General features: G+C 48.6%; 1 protein-coding gene across 3 annotated transcripts in view; it reads right to left on the reverse strand.

Moving 5' to 3' along the window:
- Positions 1 to 7,205: 7,205 nt before the first annotated feature.
- LOC100089841 (butyrophilin subfamily 1 member A1-like) overlaps positions 7,206 to 20,019 on the reverse strand; it is a 61,384-nt gene continuing 48,570 nt past the window's right edge. The window contains exons 2-9 of one of the 3 annotated variants that reach the window (XM_029056019.2): positions 17,688 to 17,743; positions 17,165 to 17,294; positions 16,842 to 16,931; positions 14,967 to 15,314; positions 9,926 to 10,042; positions 9,315 to 9,335; positions 9,188 to 9,214; positions 7,206 to 8,365 (exon numbers count right to left, since the gene is read on the reverse strand). In XM_029056019.2, coding sequence (XP_028911852.1) covers positions 7,683 to 8,365; positions 9,188 to 9,214; positions 9,315 to 9,335; positions 9,926 to 10,042; positions 14,967 to 15,314; positions 16,842 to 16,929 — 1,284 coding nt within the window. In that variant the 5' untranslated portion in view covers positions 16,930 to 16,931; positions 17,165 to 17,294; positions 17,688 to 17,743 and the 3' untranslated portion in view covers positions 7,206 to 7,682. The remainder of the gene's footprint in view (positions 8,366 to 9,187; positions 9,215 to 9,314; positions 9,336 to 9,925; positions 10,043 to 14,966; positions 15,315 to 16,841; positions 16,932 to 17,164; positions 17,295 to 17,687; positions 17,744 to 20,019) is intronic. The other 2 variants (XM_029056018.2, XM_029056023.2) reach the window with 2 other exon arrangements.

The following is a 20,019-nucleotide window of genomic DNA, read 5'->3' on the forward strand; positions in this document are numbered from 1 at the left end:
TTATTGAGCACTTATGTGTGCAGAGCACTGTACTATGTGCTTGGAAAGTACAATTTGGCAACAGATAAAGAAGCGCTGGCAATGTACACATCGAATTCTAATAAGCAGTTTCATCAATCAATCAATCATATGAATTGAGCACTTACCATGTGCCAAGCATTAAACTACACACTTAGGAGAGTTCAATGTAACATAGTTGGCAGACATTTTCCCTGACCATGATGAAGCACTTTGTACAGTGCTCTGCACACAGTAAGTGCTCAATAAATACAGTTGAATGAATGAATGAATGAATGAATGTGGTATGTGGTCCAGAATGGGGACACCTTTGAAAGAATGCTCTGTAGATATTTGAGACCTAAAATTTGGCCAAAAAAATAAGCTTATCCTAAACCAGTTTTGATTAACATATTACAAATAAACCTTGAGGGACAAATGGGCTGATGTAGAAGCAGCGTGGCTCAGTGGAAAGAGCACGGGCTTTGGAGTCAGGGCTCATGAGTTCGAATCCCAGCTCTGCCACTTGTCGGCTGTGTGACTGTGGGCAAGTCACTTAACTTCTCTGTGCCTCAGTTCCCTCATCTGTAAAATGGGGATTAAGACTGTGAGCCCCACGTGGGACAACCTGATTCCCCTATGTCTACCCCAGCGCTTAGAACAGTGCTCGGCACATAGTAAGCGCTCAACAAATACAAATACCAACCAACCAACCATCTACCTTCAACGCAGCAATGCAACATTCAGAGTGAAAACTCAAGTTGTTTTTAGTGTGGCAAATGCAGTAATATGCACACTGATTTTCTCAGACCATATTTTATTATTACTTGTATAGTTAAATTCGGTTTTCATTTATTGAGCAGAGCCCCTATGGTGTACAGAGCTTTGTTCTAAGTGCTTGGAAAACATAAAATAGAAGTAAAGGATGCAGTCCTTCTCCCCAAGGGGCATAAAATCTAATAATGACCCAAGAGCAATTGCTGTTGATATTTTGTTTAATTATAGGATTTCTCAGTGCTTGGACAAAATTCAGCCCTTGAGTTTGGTCTGATCTCATAACAGAATGTAGGCTAAATCTGTGAAAGGAAAAACAATAAATTTTCTGATTTTAAATTCTGCCTTTAATTTAAATATCCACTGAATGGAATTGGTACCAACTCACTGTTAATTCCCCGTCATCGCCTTATCACTGAAACACGGATCGATCTCCCATCTGTGTGTTGGATCATTTAAGAGTCCAGTTACATAATGGGGGAGGGCTGAGAATGAGAGCTATTGCTAGGGCAGCAGCAGCAGCCAAAGCGGCATGGCATAGGGGATAGAGCACAGACCTGGGACTCAGAAGGACAAGCGTTCTAATTACGGCTTCAGCACATATCTGTTGTGACCTTGGGCAAGTCACTTCACTACTCTGAGCCTCAGTTGCCTCATCTGTAAATTGGGGGTTGAGTTTCTGAGCCCCACATGGGACCAAGGCAGAGTCCATCCCGATTTGCTTGAATTCACCCCAGCGATTAGTACGGGGCCTGGCAGATAGTAAGTGCTTAACAAATACCACAGTTATAATTATTATTATTATTCACTTCTTTGGGCCTCAGTTACCTCATCTGTTAAATGGTGATCAAGATCAAGAGCCCCACGTGGGACAGGGGCTGTGTCCAAACCTGATTTGGTTGAATCCACCCCAGCCCTCAGTACAGTGCCTGGCACACAGTATGCTTTTAACAAATACCTCAGTAATCATTATTATCACTCTTATCCCCATTTTACAGAGGAGATCACTGAGGCACAGAAAGGTGAAGTGGCCTGCCCAAGGTCACACAGCAGACATGTGGCTGAGTCTGGATTAGAACCCAGGTCCTTCTGATTCCCTAGCCCACGCTTTAACCACTAAGCCAGGTGGCTTCTCTAATGGAGATATTTTTTAAGCCCGTATCATGTGCCAAGAACTGTACTAAATGCTGGGGTAGATGCGAGATAATTGGGTAGGACAGAGTCCCTGTCCTACATTGGGCTCCCAGTCTCATTCCAATTTTACAGATGCATTAACTGAGGTACAAAGAAGTAAAATGACTTGCCCAAGGTCACACAGCAGACAAGTGGGGGAGCAGAGATTAGAACTCAAGTCCTTCTGATTCCCAGGCCCATACTCTTTCCACTAGGCCACAGTGTGGCTCAGTGGAAAGAGCATGGGCTTTGGAGTCAGGGCTCATGAGTTCAAATCCCAGCTCTGCCACTTGTCGGCTGTGTGACTGTGGGCAAGTCACTTAACTTCTCTGTGCCTCAGTTCCCTCATCTGGAAAATGGGGATTAAGACTGTGAGCCCCACGTGGGACAACCTGATTCCCCTATGTCTACCCCAGCACTTAGAACAGTGCTCAGCACATAGTAAGCGCTTAACAAATACCAACATTATTATTATTATTATTTTCTGCTTAGACTGAGCCCTGTGTGGATTAGGGACCATGTCCAGCCTGATCAACTTGTATCTAATCCAGCGTTCAGAACAGTGCTTGGCCCACAATAAGCGCTCAATTAGTACCAAAATCATTATTATTATACAAGATAATCAGGATGGACACATTCTGGAATGGTGATAATCGTCCCTGAAATCTTCAGGAAGAGCCAGTTGGTTATCATCAATCGAGCAATTAATGGTATTTACTGAGTGCTTTCTGTGTTCAGAGCAATGTACTAAGCACTTCAGGGAATTTTCATTCATTAGTATTTATTGAGTGCTTACTATATGCAGAGCACTGTACTAAGCACTTGGAATGTACAAATCAGTAACAGATAGAGACAGTCCCTGCCTTTTGAGGGGCTTACAGTCTAATCGGGGGAGACAGACAGACAAGAACAATGGCAATAAATAGAATCAAGGAGAAGAACATCTCATTAAAACAATAGCAAATAAATAGAATCAAGGTGATGTACATCTCATTAAATAAATGAATAGGGTAATGAAGATATATACAGTTGAGCGAATGAGGGGGATGGGAAGGGAGAGGGGGAGGAAAGAGGGAAAGGGGGGAGAAGAGGGTTTAGCTGCGGAGAGGTGAAGGGGGGGTAGAGGGAGGAGAGGGAAAAGGGGAGCTCAGTCTGGGAAGGCCTCTTGGAGGAGGTGAGCTTTAAATAGGGTTTTGAAGAGGGGAAGAGAATGAGTTTCGCGGAGATGAGGAGGGAGGGCATTCCTGGACCACGGGAGGACGTGGCCCAGGGGTCGACGGCGGGATAGGTGAGAACGGGGGACGATGAGGAGGTGGGCGGCAAAGGAGCGGAGCGTGCAGTGTGGGCAGTCGAAGGAAAGAACGGAGGAGAGGTAGGAGGGGGCAAGGTGATGCAGAGCCTTGAAGCCTAGAGTGAGAAGTTTTTGTATTGTGAGGAGGTTGATAGGCAACCACTGGAGGCTTTTAAGAAGGGCAGTGGCATGCCCAGAGCGTTTCTGCAGGAAGATGAGCCAGGCAGCGGAGTGAAGAATAGACTGGAGTGGGGAGAGAGAAGAGGAAGGGAGATCAGAAAGCAGGCCGACACAGTAATCTAGCCGGGATATTACGAGAGCCTGTAGCAGTAAGATAGCCATTTGGGTGGAGAGGAAAGGGCAGATATTGGCGATATTATAAAGGTGAGACTGGCAGGTTTTGGTGACGGATCGGATGTGTGGGGTGGAACGAGAGAGCTGAGTCAAAGATGACACCGAGGTTGCGGGCCTGAGAGACGGGAAGGATGGTCGTACCATCCACGGTGATAGGGAAGTCAGGAAGAGGACAGGGCTTGGGAGGGAAGATGAGGAGCTCAGTTTGGGTCATCTTGAGTTTTAGGTGACGTGCAGACATCCAGGTAGAGACATCTTGGAGGCAGGAGAAGATACGAGCCTGAAGGGAGGGGGAGAGGACAGGGGCAGAGATGTAGATCTGTGTGTCATCTGCATAGAGATGATAGTTGAAGCTGTGAGAGCGAATGAGTTCACTGAGGGAGTGAGTGTATATGGAGAACAGAAGAGGGCCAAGAATTTACCCTTGAGGAACTCCAACAGTTAGAGGATGGGATGGGGAGGAGGATCCTGCGAAGGAGACTGAGAATGACCGGCCAGAGAGATAAGAGGAGAACCGGGAGAGGACGGAGTCCGTGAAGCCAAGGTGAGATAAGGTGTGGAGGAGAAGGGGATGGTTGACAGTGTCAAAGGCAGCTGAGAGGTCAAGGAGGATTAGAATAGAGTAGGAGCCATTGGTTTTGGCAAGAAGGAGGTCATGGGTGACCTTTGAGAGAGCAGTCTCGGTAGAGTGGAGGGGACGGAAGCCAGATTGGAGAGGGTCCAGGAGAGAATGGGAGTTAAGGAATTCTAAGCAGCAAGTGTAGACGACTCGTTCTAGGATCTTGGAAAGGAAGGGTAGTAGGGAGATAGGGCGATAGCTGGAAGGGGAAGTGGGGTCGAGAGAGGGTTTTTTTAGAATGGGGGAGACATGGGCATGTTTGAAGGCAGAGGGGAAGAAGCCATTGGAGAGAGAGTGGTTAAAGGTAGAAGTTAAGGAGGGGAGGAGGGCAGGGGCGATGGTTTTTATAAGGTGAGCGGGAATGGGATCTTGTATCTACCCTAGTGTTTAGAACAGTGCCTAGCACATAGGGAGCGCATAACAAATGCCATTATTATTATTCATTATTATTGGTATTATCATCATCACTATTATTATCATTCTCATGATTATGTTGGGTTGCTGAGCAACTGTGGGCTCCTGGTCACTAGCTTCCAGATGGTGTCATCATGTCTGCATTCTTTCTCCTCCCACTTCAAGTCCAACATTTTTTATTTAAATTGTATTAAGTGTTTACTACTTGCCAGGCACTGTATTTAGTGCTAGGTTGGATAAAAGGTAAACGGGTTGGACATAGTCCATGTCCTACTGGGGCTCTAAGTTTTGATCCATGTTTTACAAAGGAGGTAACTGAGGTACAGAGAAGCTAAGTGACTTGTCCAAGTCACAAGACAGACAGTGGGCAGAGTCAGGATTAGAATCCTCTGATTCTCAGGCCTGTGCTTCATAGGCCACAGCACCACTACATCCTGCTGGCTTTTCCCTTCAAAATTTTCCAGATTCGCTCCTTCCTCCCACTCTTTCAATCACCAGGTTGGGTCATGTTCCTGTCATCTCACTGATGCAACTCACTAATCTTCTTGTCTCCAGCCCCTCCCCCATCCACCACTTGTCTGCTGGTTGACCTTGAGCAAGTCACTTAACTTCTCTGTGCCTCAGTTATCTCACCTGTAAAATGGGGATTAAAAGTGTGAACCCCACATGGGACAACCTGATTACCCTGTGTCTACCCCAGTGCTTAGAACAGTGCTTGGCACATGGTAAATATTTAACAAATACCATAATTGTTATTATGTAGATTTTTCTACATTCCACACTGGGAACTGTGTTCTTAAAATGAGTGACTGACTACAAATCAGAGCCTTCACTCAGCTCCTCAAAAACCTCCTGTGGTTACAGATTTCTCCAGAACAAGCAAATCTTTCTGCTCATGGGATGTAGGATTCTCCCCCAGTTCTCTCCTTTATTAAAGTTTATTGTGTTTGTCGGGCCCTTACTATGTCCCAGGCACTGTAGAAAGTGCTGGGGTAGATATAAATTAATCAGATTTGACACGGTCCATGTCCCACAGGGGGTTCACAGTCTTAAACCCCATTTCACAGGTGAAGCAACTGAGGCATAGAGAAGTTAAGTGTCTTGCCCAAGGTCACACAGCAGACAAATGGCAGCTCTGGGATTAGAACCCAGGTCCTCTGACCCCTACACCACACTGCTTCCTTCTCACCTTTCCGGTATTCTCAACCACTCACGCTTGCACTCTTCACTCCTCCCAAGCCAACTTTGTTACCACTCCTTCCTCTCGCCTCTAAGACACGTCCAAACACTGAGCCTGTGTTCCCCACCTCCCTTTACAGCTCCCCATGAAAACCCCTCTCCTACAGAACCCAATCCCTGACCAATCCCCACCTTCCCAAACATGTCACCCCAACAGATTAGCATAATTACCACATGTGTGTAGTTGATTTATTTCACTTACTAATCCTGTTAATACAATCTGCGTTTACCGCTCTTCCCCATGAAAATCTAAGTGTCTTGAGGGCAGGCATAGTGACTGTAATTCTCATCGTACGCTCCTAAACACTTTCTCCAGTGCTCTGTGCACAATCCATTCTCAGTCGGGTGAGCTGAATGCAGTAGGTGCTCAGGGATGGAGTCCCCCCATCAGAAATAATGGATGAGCCTCAATTCTGAGAATTTGGAGTGAGAATGTGCACGGAGGAGTTGATTGGAGTTCTGCCGGTCTGGTCTGTGTGGCACCATTCACATTCTCTCGTCCCGCCCATCCTATTCCCGCTGTGTCGCGGAGTGCAGGGAGAGTGTCGGCGGGTATGGGGCATCACACTGAGAAGCAGTGTGCCCTAATGGATAGAACATGAGCCTGGGGGTCAGAAGGCCCTGATTTCTAATTCAGCCTCTCTCACTTGTCTGCTCTGTCACCTTTGGCAAGTCACTTCATTTCTCTGTGCCTCACTTACCACTTCTATAAAATGGGGATTTTTAGTGATAATAATAATCATAATAGAACTTATTAAGCACTTTCTATGTGCCAAGCACTGTTCTAAGCACTGGGGTAGATACAAGGTAATCAGGGTGGACTCGGTCCCCCTCCCACGTGAGGCTCACAGTCTTAATCATCACTTTACAGATGAGGTAACTGAGGCACAGAGAAGAGAATTGACTTGACTAAGTTCACACAGCAGACAAGTGGCAGAGTCGGGATCAGAACCCATGACCTTCTGATTCTCAGGCCCGTGCCCTAGCCACTACACCATGCTGCTTCTCAAGAGTCCCATGTCGGATAGAAATTGTTTCCAACCCACTTTGATTGTATCCATGCCACCGCTTAGTACAGTGCCTGTGACATTGTAAGAGCTTAACAAATACCATAACTATTAGCTTAGTGGAAAGAACACGGGCTTGGGAGCCAGAGGTCGTGAGTTCTAATCCCGGCTCTGCCACTTGTCAGCTGTATGACTTTGGGCAACTCACTTAACTTCTCTGTGCCTCAGTTACCTCATCCGTAAAATGGGGATTAAGACCGTCGGCCCCACGTGGGACAACCTGATTACCTTGTACCTACCCCTGCACTTAAAACAGTGCCTGGCACATAGTAAGCGCTTAACAAATGCCATCATTATTATTATTCTGGTGAATTCAAGGTGAAGCCCATAATCACATTAGCCACCTCCACACTGAGCCAGGAACAGAACCCAATCCCACACGAAAGTTCAAAAAGAATTGCCATAAACCAGGAGAATCTGGAGTCTATCACAACTGTGCGGTGGAGGCGAGCTGCCCCTCTGCCCTCCGAGTTCAGGGTCTGGTGGAGGAGTAAGGCGCAGGAGGGTCAGTGGCACTTGTAAAACCCCACTGAGGTACCACAGTTGCAGCAGCTGCTTTACTGCCCCCAGCCCCGCCCTCAGCAGGGACACTTCCCCAGCAGCAGCAGCAATTGCAGAGACCCCTCCTAGGCTGGGCCTGCCCTGGGGGAGCAGCGGAGGAGGCGGGGACACAGCAGCTGCAGCCCTGGGGAGGGTGGGGGGGGGGGAATGAGCGGTACAGGGGGCAGAGGGCAGGTCAGGGCCGGGAGGCTCCCTAAGGGGCAGGAGGGACCCCGGAGCCGGGCTGGGGGGGGAGCAATGGGGCATCGGCCCCAGGGGGGGGATCCCCATCTCCAGTGGCTGAGGCTGGTCCCTCCCCTGGGGGGGTCACTGGAGTCTCCTGAGCGGGGGCAGGGACAGGGTTTTCCCCAGCCCCACCAGGCACAGGACAGATGGTCAGGAATTCATCGGTGTAATAAAGGCGGAAGAAAGGTCGGAGGGTCCCAGAGAAGGCAGCGCGGGGGAAAGTGTAGATGTGGGATCCGTCGGTGCCACTGTAGAAGGAGACGTCTCCGGCCTCGTAGTCCAGGTAAACCACCACCCGGCTGGGGGAGGTGGTCGGGGGGAGAGGGACGCGAGGAGAGGTGAGCGCACGGTAGTCACCATATAGTTTCTGCACAGCCCAGAATCCATCCGCAGGTGACTCCCAGATCTCCCCTTTTCTCCTCACATTTTCCCTACAAACCCCCAGAGACCAGTCATTTTCATCTCCCACCTCCACCTCCCAGCAGTGTCTCCCGGAGGTGAAGCTTTCGCGGCCCAGCACACACCAATTATCACTGAATCTCTCGGGGTTGTTGGGCAGGTCCTGCCATGTGTCTCCCGCTGTCACCCGTTTCCGATCCTCAGACAGGACGAGCTCGGGATACGCTGTGTCGGGATCGAGAGTGACGTTGGCTGCGGACAGAGTGTGTGGGTGAGCGTTGGGGGCTCGGGGCAGAGGAGACCCCGGGGCCGGGACGGGACAGGCCGGAGCCCGGGAGGGCTGCCCGGAGGGGGCGAGTCCGGAGCCGTGACCGCCGCACACTGTCTGTCCCACGGGACCCACCCGGAGGCTCGGCTCCGCCCCGCCCCGCCCCCCGGACGAGACACGATGGTGACGTCATCGCGCTCCGCCCCGCCCCCCAGGGCTCAGGCCCCAGCCGCCTCCCCCATCTCCGCCGGGGAGCCCCCGCTCCTGCCTGGGGCGTCACGTCCCCTCTCCAGCTATTCCAGGGGGCTCCTGACAGCAGCAGGGAGGAGCAGGAGGCGGAGGAGAAAGAAGAGCGGGAGGAGTGGTGAGCAGGGAATGTGTCTGATTTTATAGTGTGCTTTCTCAAGCGCTTAGAAATAATAATAATGTTGGTATTTGTTAAGCGCTTATTACGTGCAGAGCACTGTTCTAAGCGCTGGGGTAGATACAGGGGAATGAGGTTGTCCCCCGTGAGGCTCACAGTCTTCATCCCCATTTTACAGATGAGGGAACTGAGGCACAGAGAAGTGAAGTGACTTACTCATAGTCACACAGCTGACAAAGGGCAGAGTCGGGATAGTACAGTGCTTTGCATACAGTAAGCGCTCAAAAAATATACTTCAATGAATGAATGAATAGAGGGTGAAGAGGCCGCAGAGAATTCTGGGAAGGGCCTTGGGTCTGGGAGTCAGGGCAGAAGCCAAGGAGGGTCTGGACCCCCGACGTGGGCAGGACCAGTTATCACAGAGCATGTTAGGGTCACTTACTGGGACGTAATTCTACCAGTGCCTGCCCTGCAAAGACAACAGAGAGAGGAGATGTCACGGGGCTGATGGAGCACGTACAAACACCAACATGAGAAAATGACAGAAATGAAAGAAATACGGAACTTACTGAGCTCCAACAGGAATTTCTCTGGAAATGAACAGAAATAAGTCAGGGACCCTCCAGAACAGGAGAACTGGGGGTGGCTGGCAGGGTTGAAATGGTGTTGGAGAAAGTCAGTTTCTTGGACATACAGCATGGGACGGCTCCTCAGGAGGATACCCGCTGCCCAAGGAATGAGCCATAGATCTGGAATGGTGACCATTGTCCCCGGAATCGCCGGGAAGAGCCGGTTGACTGTGACCAGTCGCTATTTCCCAGATCTCAGATCTCCCGGCTCCACTGGGATTGTGGCTGCGCTGAGGGGACTGGGGTGGTGGCAGAAAAATGCAAGGATATCGAGGGCTCCAGTCTGAACTACAGCCAAGGACTGGGATTTCTTTACTCCCTATCGTCTCCCCACCCGCGTGAGTGACGGGTGACAAAGTCAGAGGGTTGGTGGGTCCTTTCTCTTGGGGAAATACGGTGCCAGGTTGTGGGTTGTATGTGTGAGGTTGGGGATCTGTCTTTGCCAGGTATCTGGAGGCACTGACTTCTGATCTGTCTCTCCCTTCCCTGTCTGGTCTACTGCCTTTCCCTGTCGCAAGAAAGAGGTCTCAGAAATAGTCTTGTTCCTTTACCTTTGTCCCTGGGGTGTTTCCAGATGAGATAAAGACCCCCAGAGATGAGCAGTCCCAGCACAGAGAGGGTCACTCCCAGGGCCACCATCAAGGACAGAGCCGTCGGGAAGAGGGGAGCTGAAATAGAATTCCCAAAAATATCATCAGAGGGAAACATGGGGCAAATAAGGCCTATTCCATAGCTCTGAGGGAATTAGATCCACATGGGAGGAGGAATGACTGGGGGGTCCTATGATCCTTGCTGTGTCTTTGCCTCAGTGACATGCTGAGGGCCCAAAGCAGGGGCAGAGACCCCTGGTCCCCCTTTCTGTTTTTGAAGGGAAGGTGGGGGTGTAGGGTTGGGGACCCAGTGGTTTGGGGAGCTCAGAGAGCACTGTGGGGAAGGACGAAGGCCGAACATTTACTGGGCCAGGCCGGGCTGGTGTGAGGTGACGGGGGGGTCACGGAGGAGAAGGTTCCTCTTGTGATTCCCCAGGGAGAGCGCTGTGTCCTCTGTTGGAGGGTCTCGCTCCCCTTCTCCCCATTCTCGAGCTGCGACTATTTCTGCCAACACAGGAGAATCAGTGTAGCAGAGGGGAAAGAGCAGGAACCTCGGAATGAGACGACCGGGGTTCTACTCTGGACTCCACCACTTGTCTTCTGTGTGACCTTGGGTAAGTCACTTACCTTCTCTGTGCCTCAGTTCCCCCATCTGCAAAATGGGAATTAAATACTTGTGCTCCTTCCTACTTAGAATGTGAGCCCCATGTAATATTAATAATAATAATAATGATGATGGTATTTCTTAAGCGCTTCCTATGTGCCAAGCACTGTTCTAAGCACTGGGGTAAATATAAATTAATCAGGTTGGATGCTATCCCACATGAGGCTCACATTTATAATCCCCATTTTACAGATGAGGTAACTGAGGCACAGAGAGGTGAAGTACCTGGTGCAAGGACACAGAGCAGATAAGAGGGGGAGCTAGGATTATAATCCACGACCTCTAACTCCCAACCTCATGCTCTTGCCATTAGGCCATGCTGCTTCCCATATGGGACCTGATTATCTTATGCAAACCCCAGTGCTTAGTACAGTGTTTGGCACATAGTAAGCAATTAACAAATACCAAAATTATGATTATTATTACAACACGGGATCCCCATGGGACCAGGAAAATGCTGCTTCCCCTCGGACTTCGACTTTCTGTGTCCACCCTGCCAGTGCTTCCCCCCGGGAAGACATGAGAAATGGGGCAGCAGTGCAGCAACCAGGGGTTCTCACTTGGGGGAAAAAGGCTGGAGGAAGAGAAGGGTCCTGTGCTCTGTTCTTACCTTGGTCTGGACCACAGATTCTTTCCCAACTTCACTCTACCACTTCATTTTCTGTTTCCCTGACCCTTGCCCCCATCCAGAGCTGTTCGCCCTTCAAAATTTAAGTGTGTGTGTGGGAGGCGGGGTATGACAGTGTGGGATGTTCATGTACTTCTGTTGAAAAGCTTGGTGTGGGCAGGGAATGTGTCTGTTTGTTGTTGTACTGTACTCTCCCAATCGCTTAGTACAGTGCTCTGCACACAGTAAACAATAAATATGATTGAATGAATGAATGAATGCTGTCCATACAGTAAGCTCTCGATAAATACCTTTGAATGAATGAATGAAAACCAATAGAGAAACATGGCCTTGTCAAAAGAGCATTGGCCAGGGAGTCAGAGGACCTGGGTTCTAATCCTAAATCCACCACCAGCCTGCTGTGTGACCTTGGAAAAGTCACTTAACTTCTCGGTGCCTCATTTACCTCACCTGTAGAATGGGGATAAAGCACTTGTTATCAATAAATCAATCAATGGTATTTGCTGAGTGAAGAGAACTGTATTAAATACCTAGGAAAATACAGTAAGAGAGAGTTCATAAACACGATAATCTTTGCTTACAAGGAATTTACAGTCTAGTAACTCATTAGTGATGTGACTCCCCACACCTCGATATTGTCTATCTTGCCTCCCACCTCTCACCCATATCCTGCCTCTGGCCTGGGATGCCCTGCCACATAATATCCAACAGATGATCACTCTCTCCACTTGGAAAACCTTATTGAAGACACATTTCCTCTAAGACAACTTCACTGACTAGGCCCTCATTTCCTCTTCTCTCACTCCCTTCTGCTTCATCTTTGCACTTGGATTCGCACCCTTTATTCCTCCCTCAGCCCCATGACCCTTTTGTACATATCCATAATTTATTTATATTAATTTAAGTCTCCTCCTCTAGACTGTAAGCCTGTCAATTCTGTCAAAACAGAATTCTATCAATTCTGTTATATTGTAATCTCTCAAGTGCTTAGTATGGTGCTCTGTGCACCATAAGTGCTTAATAAATACTACTGATGGTGGGGGGGAGACAGAAAATAAAATACATAACTGATAGGGAAATCAGCCAAGTATGAGAGGAAGGACATAAGTGCTGTGGGGCCAGAGTGAGGTGACCATTAAAGTGTGTCAGGGGAACTGACCCAAGTGCAAAGGGAGTGTGGAAGGGAGAGCAAATCTTGGAGGAGATGTGAAACACTCAATCAGCTCGCCCCATCCTACCTCACCTCACTAATCTACTAAAGCCCAGTTTGCTCACTGTGCCCCAATCTCATTTATCTCTCCACCGACGCCTTTCCCATATCCTCCCCCTACCCTGGAACTCCCTCCCCCTCCAAGTATGCCATACCACCACTCTCTCCACTTTCAAAGTATAAGTTCCCTCTAGACTGTAAGCTCATTGGAGGCAGGGAATGTCTGTTTACTGTTGTACTCGCCCAAGCACTTAGTTCTGTGCTCTGTACTAAGTAAGCACTCAATAAAAATGATTGACTGAATGAATGAATCTTCTCCAAGAGGCCTTCCCTGATTAAGCCCTCTTTTCCCCAGCTCACTCTCCGTTCTGTGTCATCTATGCACTTGGATCTGTGACTTTTGGACATTCGATAAATCGCCCCACCACCCAACCCCACGACACTCATGGATATATATTTAAATTATACATATTGATGTCTATCTCCCCCTCTAAACTGTAAGTTCATTATGGGCAAGGAACATGTCTACTAATTCTGTTGTATTGTACTCTCCCAAGTTCTTTGTACATAGTGAACACTCAATAAATATGATTGATTGATTGATTGACTGAATTTAGTACAGTTTGAAAATGGAGAGAGATGTGATCTGTTGGGCATGAACATGACCAAAAAGCAGTGTGGACTAGTGGAAAGAACATGGAGCTGGGAACAGAGGATCCACCACTTCTCTGCTGTATGACCTTGGGGGATTAACTTAAATTCTCTGTGCCTCAGTTCCCTCATCTGTAAAATGGGGAATAAATCCTACTTCCTTCTACATAGACTGTAAGCCCCATGCAGGATAGGGACTGTATCCAGCCTGACAATCTTGTATCTATCCTAGTGCTTAGAACAGTGCTTGGCACATAGTAAGCACTTAAATATAATAATAATAATAATGAATAAGAAAGGAGTTTCATAATAATGAATAGGGAGAGAATGACATGAACTGCGTTGACAGTGAGAGGGATGGGATCGAGGTTCAGGGAGTAGGTTGGCATTGAAGGAGCAAAGTGGGTGGGTAGGAAGTCTGGGTAATAATAATAAAGACTACATTTGTTAAGCACTTACTATGAGCCAGGCACGGTTCCAATCGCTGGAGCAGATACAAGCTAATTGAGTTAGACACAGTCCCTGTCCCACATAGGGCTCACAGTCTTCATCCCCATTTTAAAGATGAGGGAACTGAGGCACAGAGAAGTTAAGTGACCTGTCCAAGGTCACACAGCGGATAATTGGCAGAGCCAGGATTAAAGCCCAGGTCCTTCTGACTCCCAGGCCCCTTCTGTATCCACTAGGCCAAACTGCTCTTGAGTGTGAAAGGGAGAGCTGATTGAGAGACTTAAAGCCTTTCCTTAGATGGTGAGGCCATGTAGAACAGGGATTTTGTCTGACCTGCTCATGCTGTATCTGCTACAGGGCTTAGTAGAGTGTTTGGCACATATTAAGCACTTAAAAATTGACCATTTTATTATAAATAGTATGACTATTACTCCTATTGTCTGCCTTCACAGACCCTGCCCCAACCAGCCTGACCTCACCTCACCCCACTTCAACCCAACCCTCCCTGACCCCTTGTGATCCCTGACCGGTCCCCACAGCGATGGAGCATAATCATGCCAGATGTAGCCTTGCTCCATCCTGACCAGACTAAGTTGGGACCACCAGAACAGAGTCCCATCCCGACCCTTAACAGTCCCCGGATCAGGAGAGACATGGAAAACATAAATGTTTCCTGGGAAAAGCCTGTCCAGTAGGTGAGAGGGGATGAATTGCCCTGAGCCCCACCTTAGCCCCAAGCTATTCAAAATCACAAGAATACAGTCCAGAGACAGATCCAGGAAGAGGCTGACCCATGGAAAATATTCCATGGAAATGCTGCACTGGGCAATGCTGCCTGTGGACCAGCAGGGTGTTGGGGATTAGTACAGCATTTGTCACATAGTAATGTCTTAACAAATACCAAAATTATTATTATTATTACAACACAGGACCCCATGGAACCAGGAAAATGCTACATTCCCTCAGGCTTCAGCTCCCTGTGTCCACCCTGCCAGTGCTTCCCCCAAGGAAGGGGTGGGGAGAGGGGCAGCAGTGCAGCAACCAGAGTTTCTCACTGAGGGGAGAAGGGCAGGAGGGAGAGGAGGGTCCTGTGCTCTGTTCTTACCTTGGTGGGGGCCCCAAATTCCTTCCCAACCTCACTCCCCAACTCCATTTTCTGCTTCCCTGCTCCTTGCCTCCATCCAGAGATGTTCCCCCTTCAAATCTCAAGTGTGTATGTGTGTGTGGGAGGTGGGGTAAGACAGATTCTCTGATGCTCACAAACTTGGCAAGAAGAGTAGACATTGTAGGGTGCAGAATCTGTAAGGAAGTCTGGGTAAGGAAAGGAATGCCTGTAAGCCTTTGTAGGAATGAGAGAGAAAAATCCTCCACTGGCCAAAATGAAAAACCAGACACTCACCGACCAACTGCAGCTCCAGAAGGGCTTTGTCATCATCAAAGTCATCATAGAAAGCGCAGTAATAGTTTCCCTCATCAGAGACTCTGACATTGCGTATTCTTACAGCCACACTCCCATAATCCATGGCATCTGTCACCAACTCCGTCCTCCCTTGATAATCCTTCATCTGCTCTCCAAACAGTTCCACTCCACTATCATACAGGTGCACGACGTTAGAGGGCCAGGATCGGAACCACCTCACCTCCATAAACTCAACACTTTCCTTAGTGTTCAGGTGACAGGGCATCTCAGTGTCTCCCCCCTCCAAGGCCAGGACAGGCTCAGCAGGTCCAATCACAGAAAACTGAGCTGGAACAGAGAGAGAGAGAGAGACTGTCAGAAAGGAGCTGGGATTGGGTCTTTGGTTGTTGGGGGGAGAGACATCTCCAGAGGAAGGACAGAGCTGCCCCCTGTCTGCTCTCTGAAGGCCCCAGACTGTCTGGTCCCTTTCTATTCTCCATCTATTCCCGCTCCCTTGGAGAATTTATTTGCTCCCATAGCTTCAACTACCTTCTCTATGCAGATGATTCCCAAATCTCCATCTCCAGCCTGATCTTTCATTCATTCATTCATTCAATAGTATTTACTGAGAGCTTGCTATGTGCAGAACACTATATTAAGCACTTGGGATGTACAATTAAGCTACAGAGACAATCCCTGCCCAACTCTCTTCTCTGTAATTTCACACTTGCTGCTGCCTTCGGGACATTTCTCCTTGGATGGCCTGCAGACACCTCACCCTTACCATGTCCAAAGCAGAGCTCCTTATCTTCACACCCAAACCCTGTCCTCCCTATGACTTTCCCATCACTATAAACACCACCACCATCCTCCCTGTCTCACAAGTCCATTATCTTGGCATTATCCTCAACACATGTTTCTCATTCAACACATATATTTAATCTATCACCAAACCCTGTCAGTGCAACCTTTGCAACATTGCTAAAATCCACCCTTTCCTCTCCACCCAACTGCCACTACACTAATCTAAGAATTTATCCTATGCTGCCATGATTACTGCATCAGCCTCTTTGCAGACCTCCCTGCCTCCTGTCTCTACTCACTTCAGTTCATACTTCGCTCTGTTGTCTCGATCATTTTTCTACAGAAATGTTCAGTCCATGTTTCCCCACTCCTCAAGAATCTCCAATGGATGCCTCTCCACCTCCATGTCAAGAAGGAACTCCTTACCATCAGCTTTAAAACACTCGATCAGCTTGCTGTCTCCCACCTTACCGTCCTGATTTCCTACTATAACCCAGCTTCCACACTTCGCTCCTTTAATGTCTACCTACTCATTGTACCTCAATCTCACCACCAAACCCTCACCCACAATCTGCCTCTGGCCTAGAACACCCTTCCCCTTCATATCTGATAGAGGATCACTCCGTGATGTCAAAGACATATTAAAAACACATTTCCTCCAAGAAGCCTTCCCCAACCAAGCCCTCTTTTTCTCTCCTCCCATTCTCTTGTGCATCACTCTTTCACTTGGATTTGCTGCCTTTACTAACCCCACCCTTAGCCCCACAACATTTATATACATAGCTGTAATTCATTTATTTATTTCAATGCCCATCTCCCCCTCTAGACTGTAAGCTCTTTGTGGGTAAGGAATGTGTCTACCAACTCTGTTATATGATACTCTACCAAGTGCTTAGGACAGTGTTTTGGACATGGGAAGTGTTCAGTAAATACACTTGATTGACTGAGAGGATATACAATCCCTCTGGCTCTGATCTCTGAGAATAACATTCACACTGGTGACCCCCAGGGGGTTTATTTTCTCCTCTGAGACATCCTCATAGGACAGTGAAATGGGGAAGAAATTCCTACCTGAACTCATTGTGAGCAGCTGGAGAAAGAGGAGGATGACAAGGAACCTGGATGTGAAGGATTCTGGGAAACCTCTCATGTCCTCCATCTCTGGGACCATAGAGAGACAACAGTGGCTCAGTCAAAACCTGGCCCACTCACCATCAGAGAGCCAGACCGAGGCTGGGACATGAGGCAAACAGCAGTGCGAGACTCTTGGATCTGATATCGGTACAGATCAGCTTCTTATCACATCTGTCACCAAATGTCCCAAACCAACTTTCTTACCCCAGGCACCCAGATATCAATCCCCAACACTCCCACACCCATGCCAGACAACTCACAGCCTCTGTCCCTCAGAGTGAGTCAGGGAGATGACTTGAATCTGATCTTCACTCCAACATGGGCAGCGAGATCAGGGCTCCAGCCCCTTGGCCAGGATCTCCTGGGCATTTACAGCTGCAGGACACTGACCTGAGAGATGGTGGTTTGAGAACAGAGGTCAAAGGTCAACAGGAGCTTTGGGATGTTTCCTTTGTCTCCATTTGGCATCTCTTCAATCTGGGCAGGGGTGCAGGAGCCCTGCAGAGCTAAGTTATGGACCGGGCTCTGCAGGGGGTCCCAGCCCCCAAGGGTGCCCAGGAACTGGTTGTTAGTAGAAGGCTACAATTTCACTGTGCCCCAACCAGCCACTGTGGAAGTGAAAGTAGAATAGGACAGCGACTGGACTCCGGACTGGACTCCCCACCACACCCTGTTATGGTGGGGAATAAAAACGGTTGTGGGAGGATAATCCCCAGTTCCTGGATCCTCTCCCAGACCCAGACCGGATATAAGTGAACCCCGTTGTGGGAACTGTTTACTTACTTTGAGCATCTCATGTCCTTCCTGGAGCCATTGTCCCCTCGAGTACAGGAATTCTCCTGGATGATGGAGGTGGGAATGTGGAGAGGGAAGGGAAGGAACCACTATTCCTGTTCTGGGAAAGCTAGAGTTGGGGCATTGCCTGCCTTCCCTCCACCCCTTGCTCCTCCCAACTCTTTTCTGCCTTTGTTTCCCAAAAGGGTTAGGTTGGGAGGGGGGAGGAGCAGGGAGAGGAGGAGAGAGAGGAATCAAACTCCCCCAACTCCGCAATGTGCCAGATGCATTAGCTCCCTCCATGCCCAGATCAGGGATGTATGGAGTTCCTCTCTCCCTCTCTGCCCCAGTGGCTGGGGATGTCAGTGGGTGAGGCTGTGATTGGAGAATGGACAGGGTGCTAGAAGCAGGAGGTGGGGAGCCAAGCCTAATCTCCCAATGGCTCCCTCTGACCCCAAGATGTCTCTAACTCAAGTGGGGAAGAACTAAGGGATGACCCAGCTCCAATCAGTCAATCAGTCAATCATATTTATTGAGTGCTTACTGTCTGTGGGGCACTGTACTACGGTGCTTGGGAGAGTACAACAGTGTAACACACATTCCCTGCCCACAACGTGCTTACAGTTTAGAAGGAGAGACAGACATTAATATGAAAAAATGAGGGATGTTTACATAACTGCTGTGGGGCTAGGGGCAGAGCTGGTGAATAAAGGAAGCAAGTCTGGGTGACACATAAGGGAGTGGGAAAAGAAGAAATGAGGGCTTAGTTTGGAAAGGCCACTTGGAGGAGATGTGTCTTCAATTAGCCTTTGAAGTAGAGGAGAGCAATTATCTGTCAGATATAAAGAGGGAAGGCTTTCCAGGCCAGAGACAGGACAAGAGGTCTGTGGCAACATAGACAGGTTTGAGGTACAGTGAGAAGGCTGGCATTAGAGGAGGGAAGTGTGCAGGGCAGGTTATAACAGAAGAGTAGCAAGGTGAGGTAGGAGGGTAGGGTAGGAGGATAGAAGGTAGGTAGGTGAGGTAGGAGGTAGTAGGTAGGTGACTGAGTGCTTTAACACTGATGGTAAGGAGTTTCTGTTTGATGCGAAGGGGGATAGGCAACTACTGGAAGTTCTTGAGGAGTGGGGAAACATGGATGTTTCTGTAGAAAAATGATCCAGGAAACAGAGTGAAGTATGGACTGGAGTGGGGAGAGACAGGAAACAGGGAAGTCAGCAAGAAGGCTGATACAGTAATCAAAGCAGGATGGGATAAGTGCTTGGATTAACATGGTAGCAGTTTGGATGGAGAGGAAAGGAGGGATTTTAGCAATGTCGTGAAGGTTGAACCAACAGGATTTAATGACAGATTAAATAAGTGGGTTGAATGAGAGAGAGAAGTCAAGGATAACAACAAGGTTTCTGGCTTGTGAGGTAGAAGGGTTGGTGGTGCTGTCTAAAGTGATGGGAAAGTCACGGGGAGGACAAGCTTTGTGTGGGAAGATAAGGAGTTTTCTGTTTTGGACATGTTAAGTTTGAGGGGTCAGCAGGGCATCCAAATAGAGATGTCTTGAAGGTAGGAGGAAATGTGAGACTGCAGCGTGGCAGGGAGACAAGGGCTGAAGATGTAGATTTGGTTATCATTCACATAGAGGTGGTAGTTGAAGCCAAGGGAGAACTCCCACCTCTGTTCCCATCTCTACCCCACCCTTCCCAGACCAGTTTGAGGCCAGGGTAATGGGGGCAGATTGTGGGGGGAGGGGGAGAGTGGAAAAGAAGCGGGGAGGGTCCAGCACCTTCAACAAAATGGCACCATCTGCAGCAGCCCCCCACATATATTTACTGGGAGATAGTAATAATAATAACAATAATAATAATGAAATTTGTAAAGCACTTATTATGTACACTGCACTAAATACTGAAGTAGATTCCCTATAGTCAGATTGGATACACTCTCTGTCCCATACACTCTCTGTCCCACCCACAGCTCAGAATTTAATGGAGAAAGAGTTGCTATTTTATCCCCATTTTCTAAATGAGAAAACTGAGGCCCAGAAAAGTGAAGTGATTTGCCCAAGGTAACAAAGCAGGTAAGTGGTGGAGCCAAGATTAGATCCAGTTCTCCCAGTTGCAGACCTGGGCTCTTACCAGAGGGCCACACTGTTCCCATGCCCTGCAGGGATCCGGGGAAGGTTCCCCTAGGCCGGAAGGCTGTGATAGGGAGAATCAGAATCATTAAACCCAGGCTTTGGTCCATCTGGTCTGTTCGGTGCCTTCTGGGATTCAGTATGGGCAAAGGGCTTCGCCAGGATCCAGCATCTATGGGTTCCCTTGCTGCAGTCATATCCCCCCTGCCCTTC

Source organism: Ornithorhynchus anatinus, chromosome X5 (assembly GCF_004115215.2).
Source record: "Ornithorhynchus anatinus isolate Pmale09 chromosome X5, mOrnAna1.pri.v4, whole genome shotgun sequence".
In the NCBI taxonomy this organism is placed as follows: Eukaryota; Metazoa; Chordata; class Mammalia; order Monotremata; family Ornithorhynchidae; genus Ornithorhynchus; species Ornithorhynchus anatinus.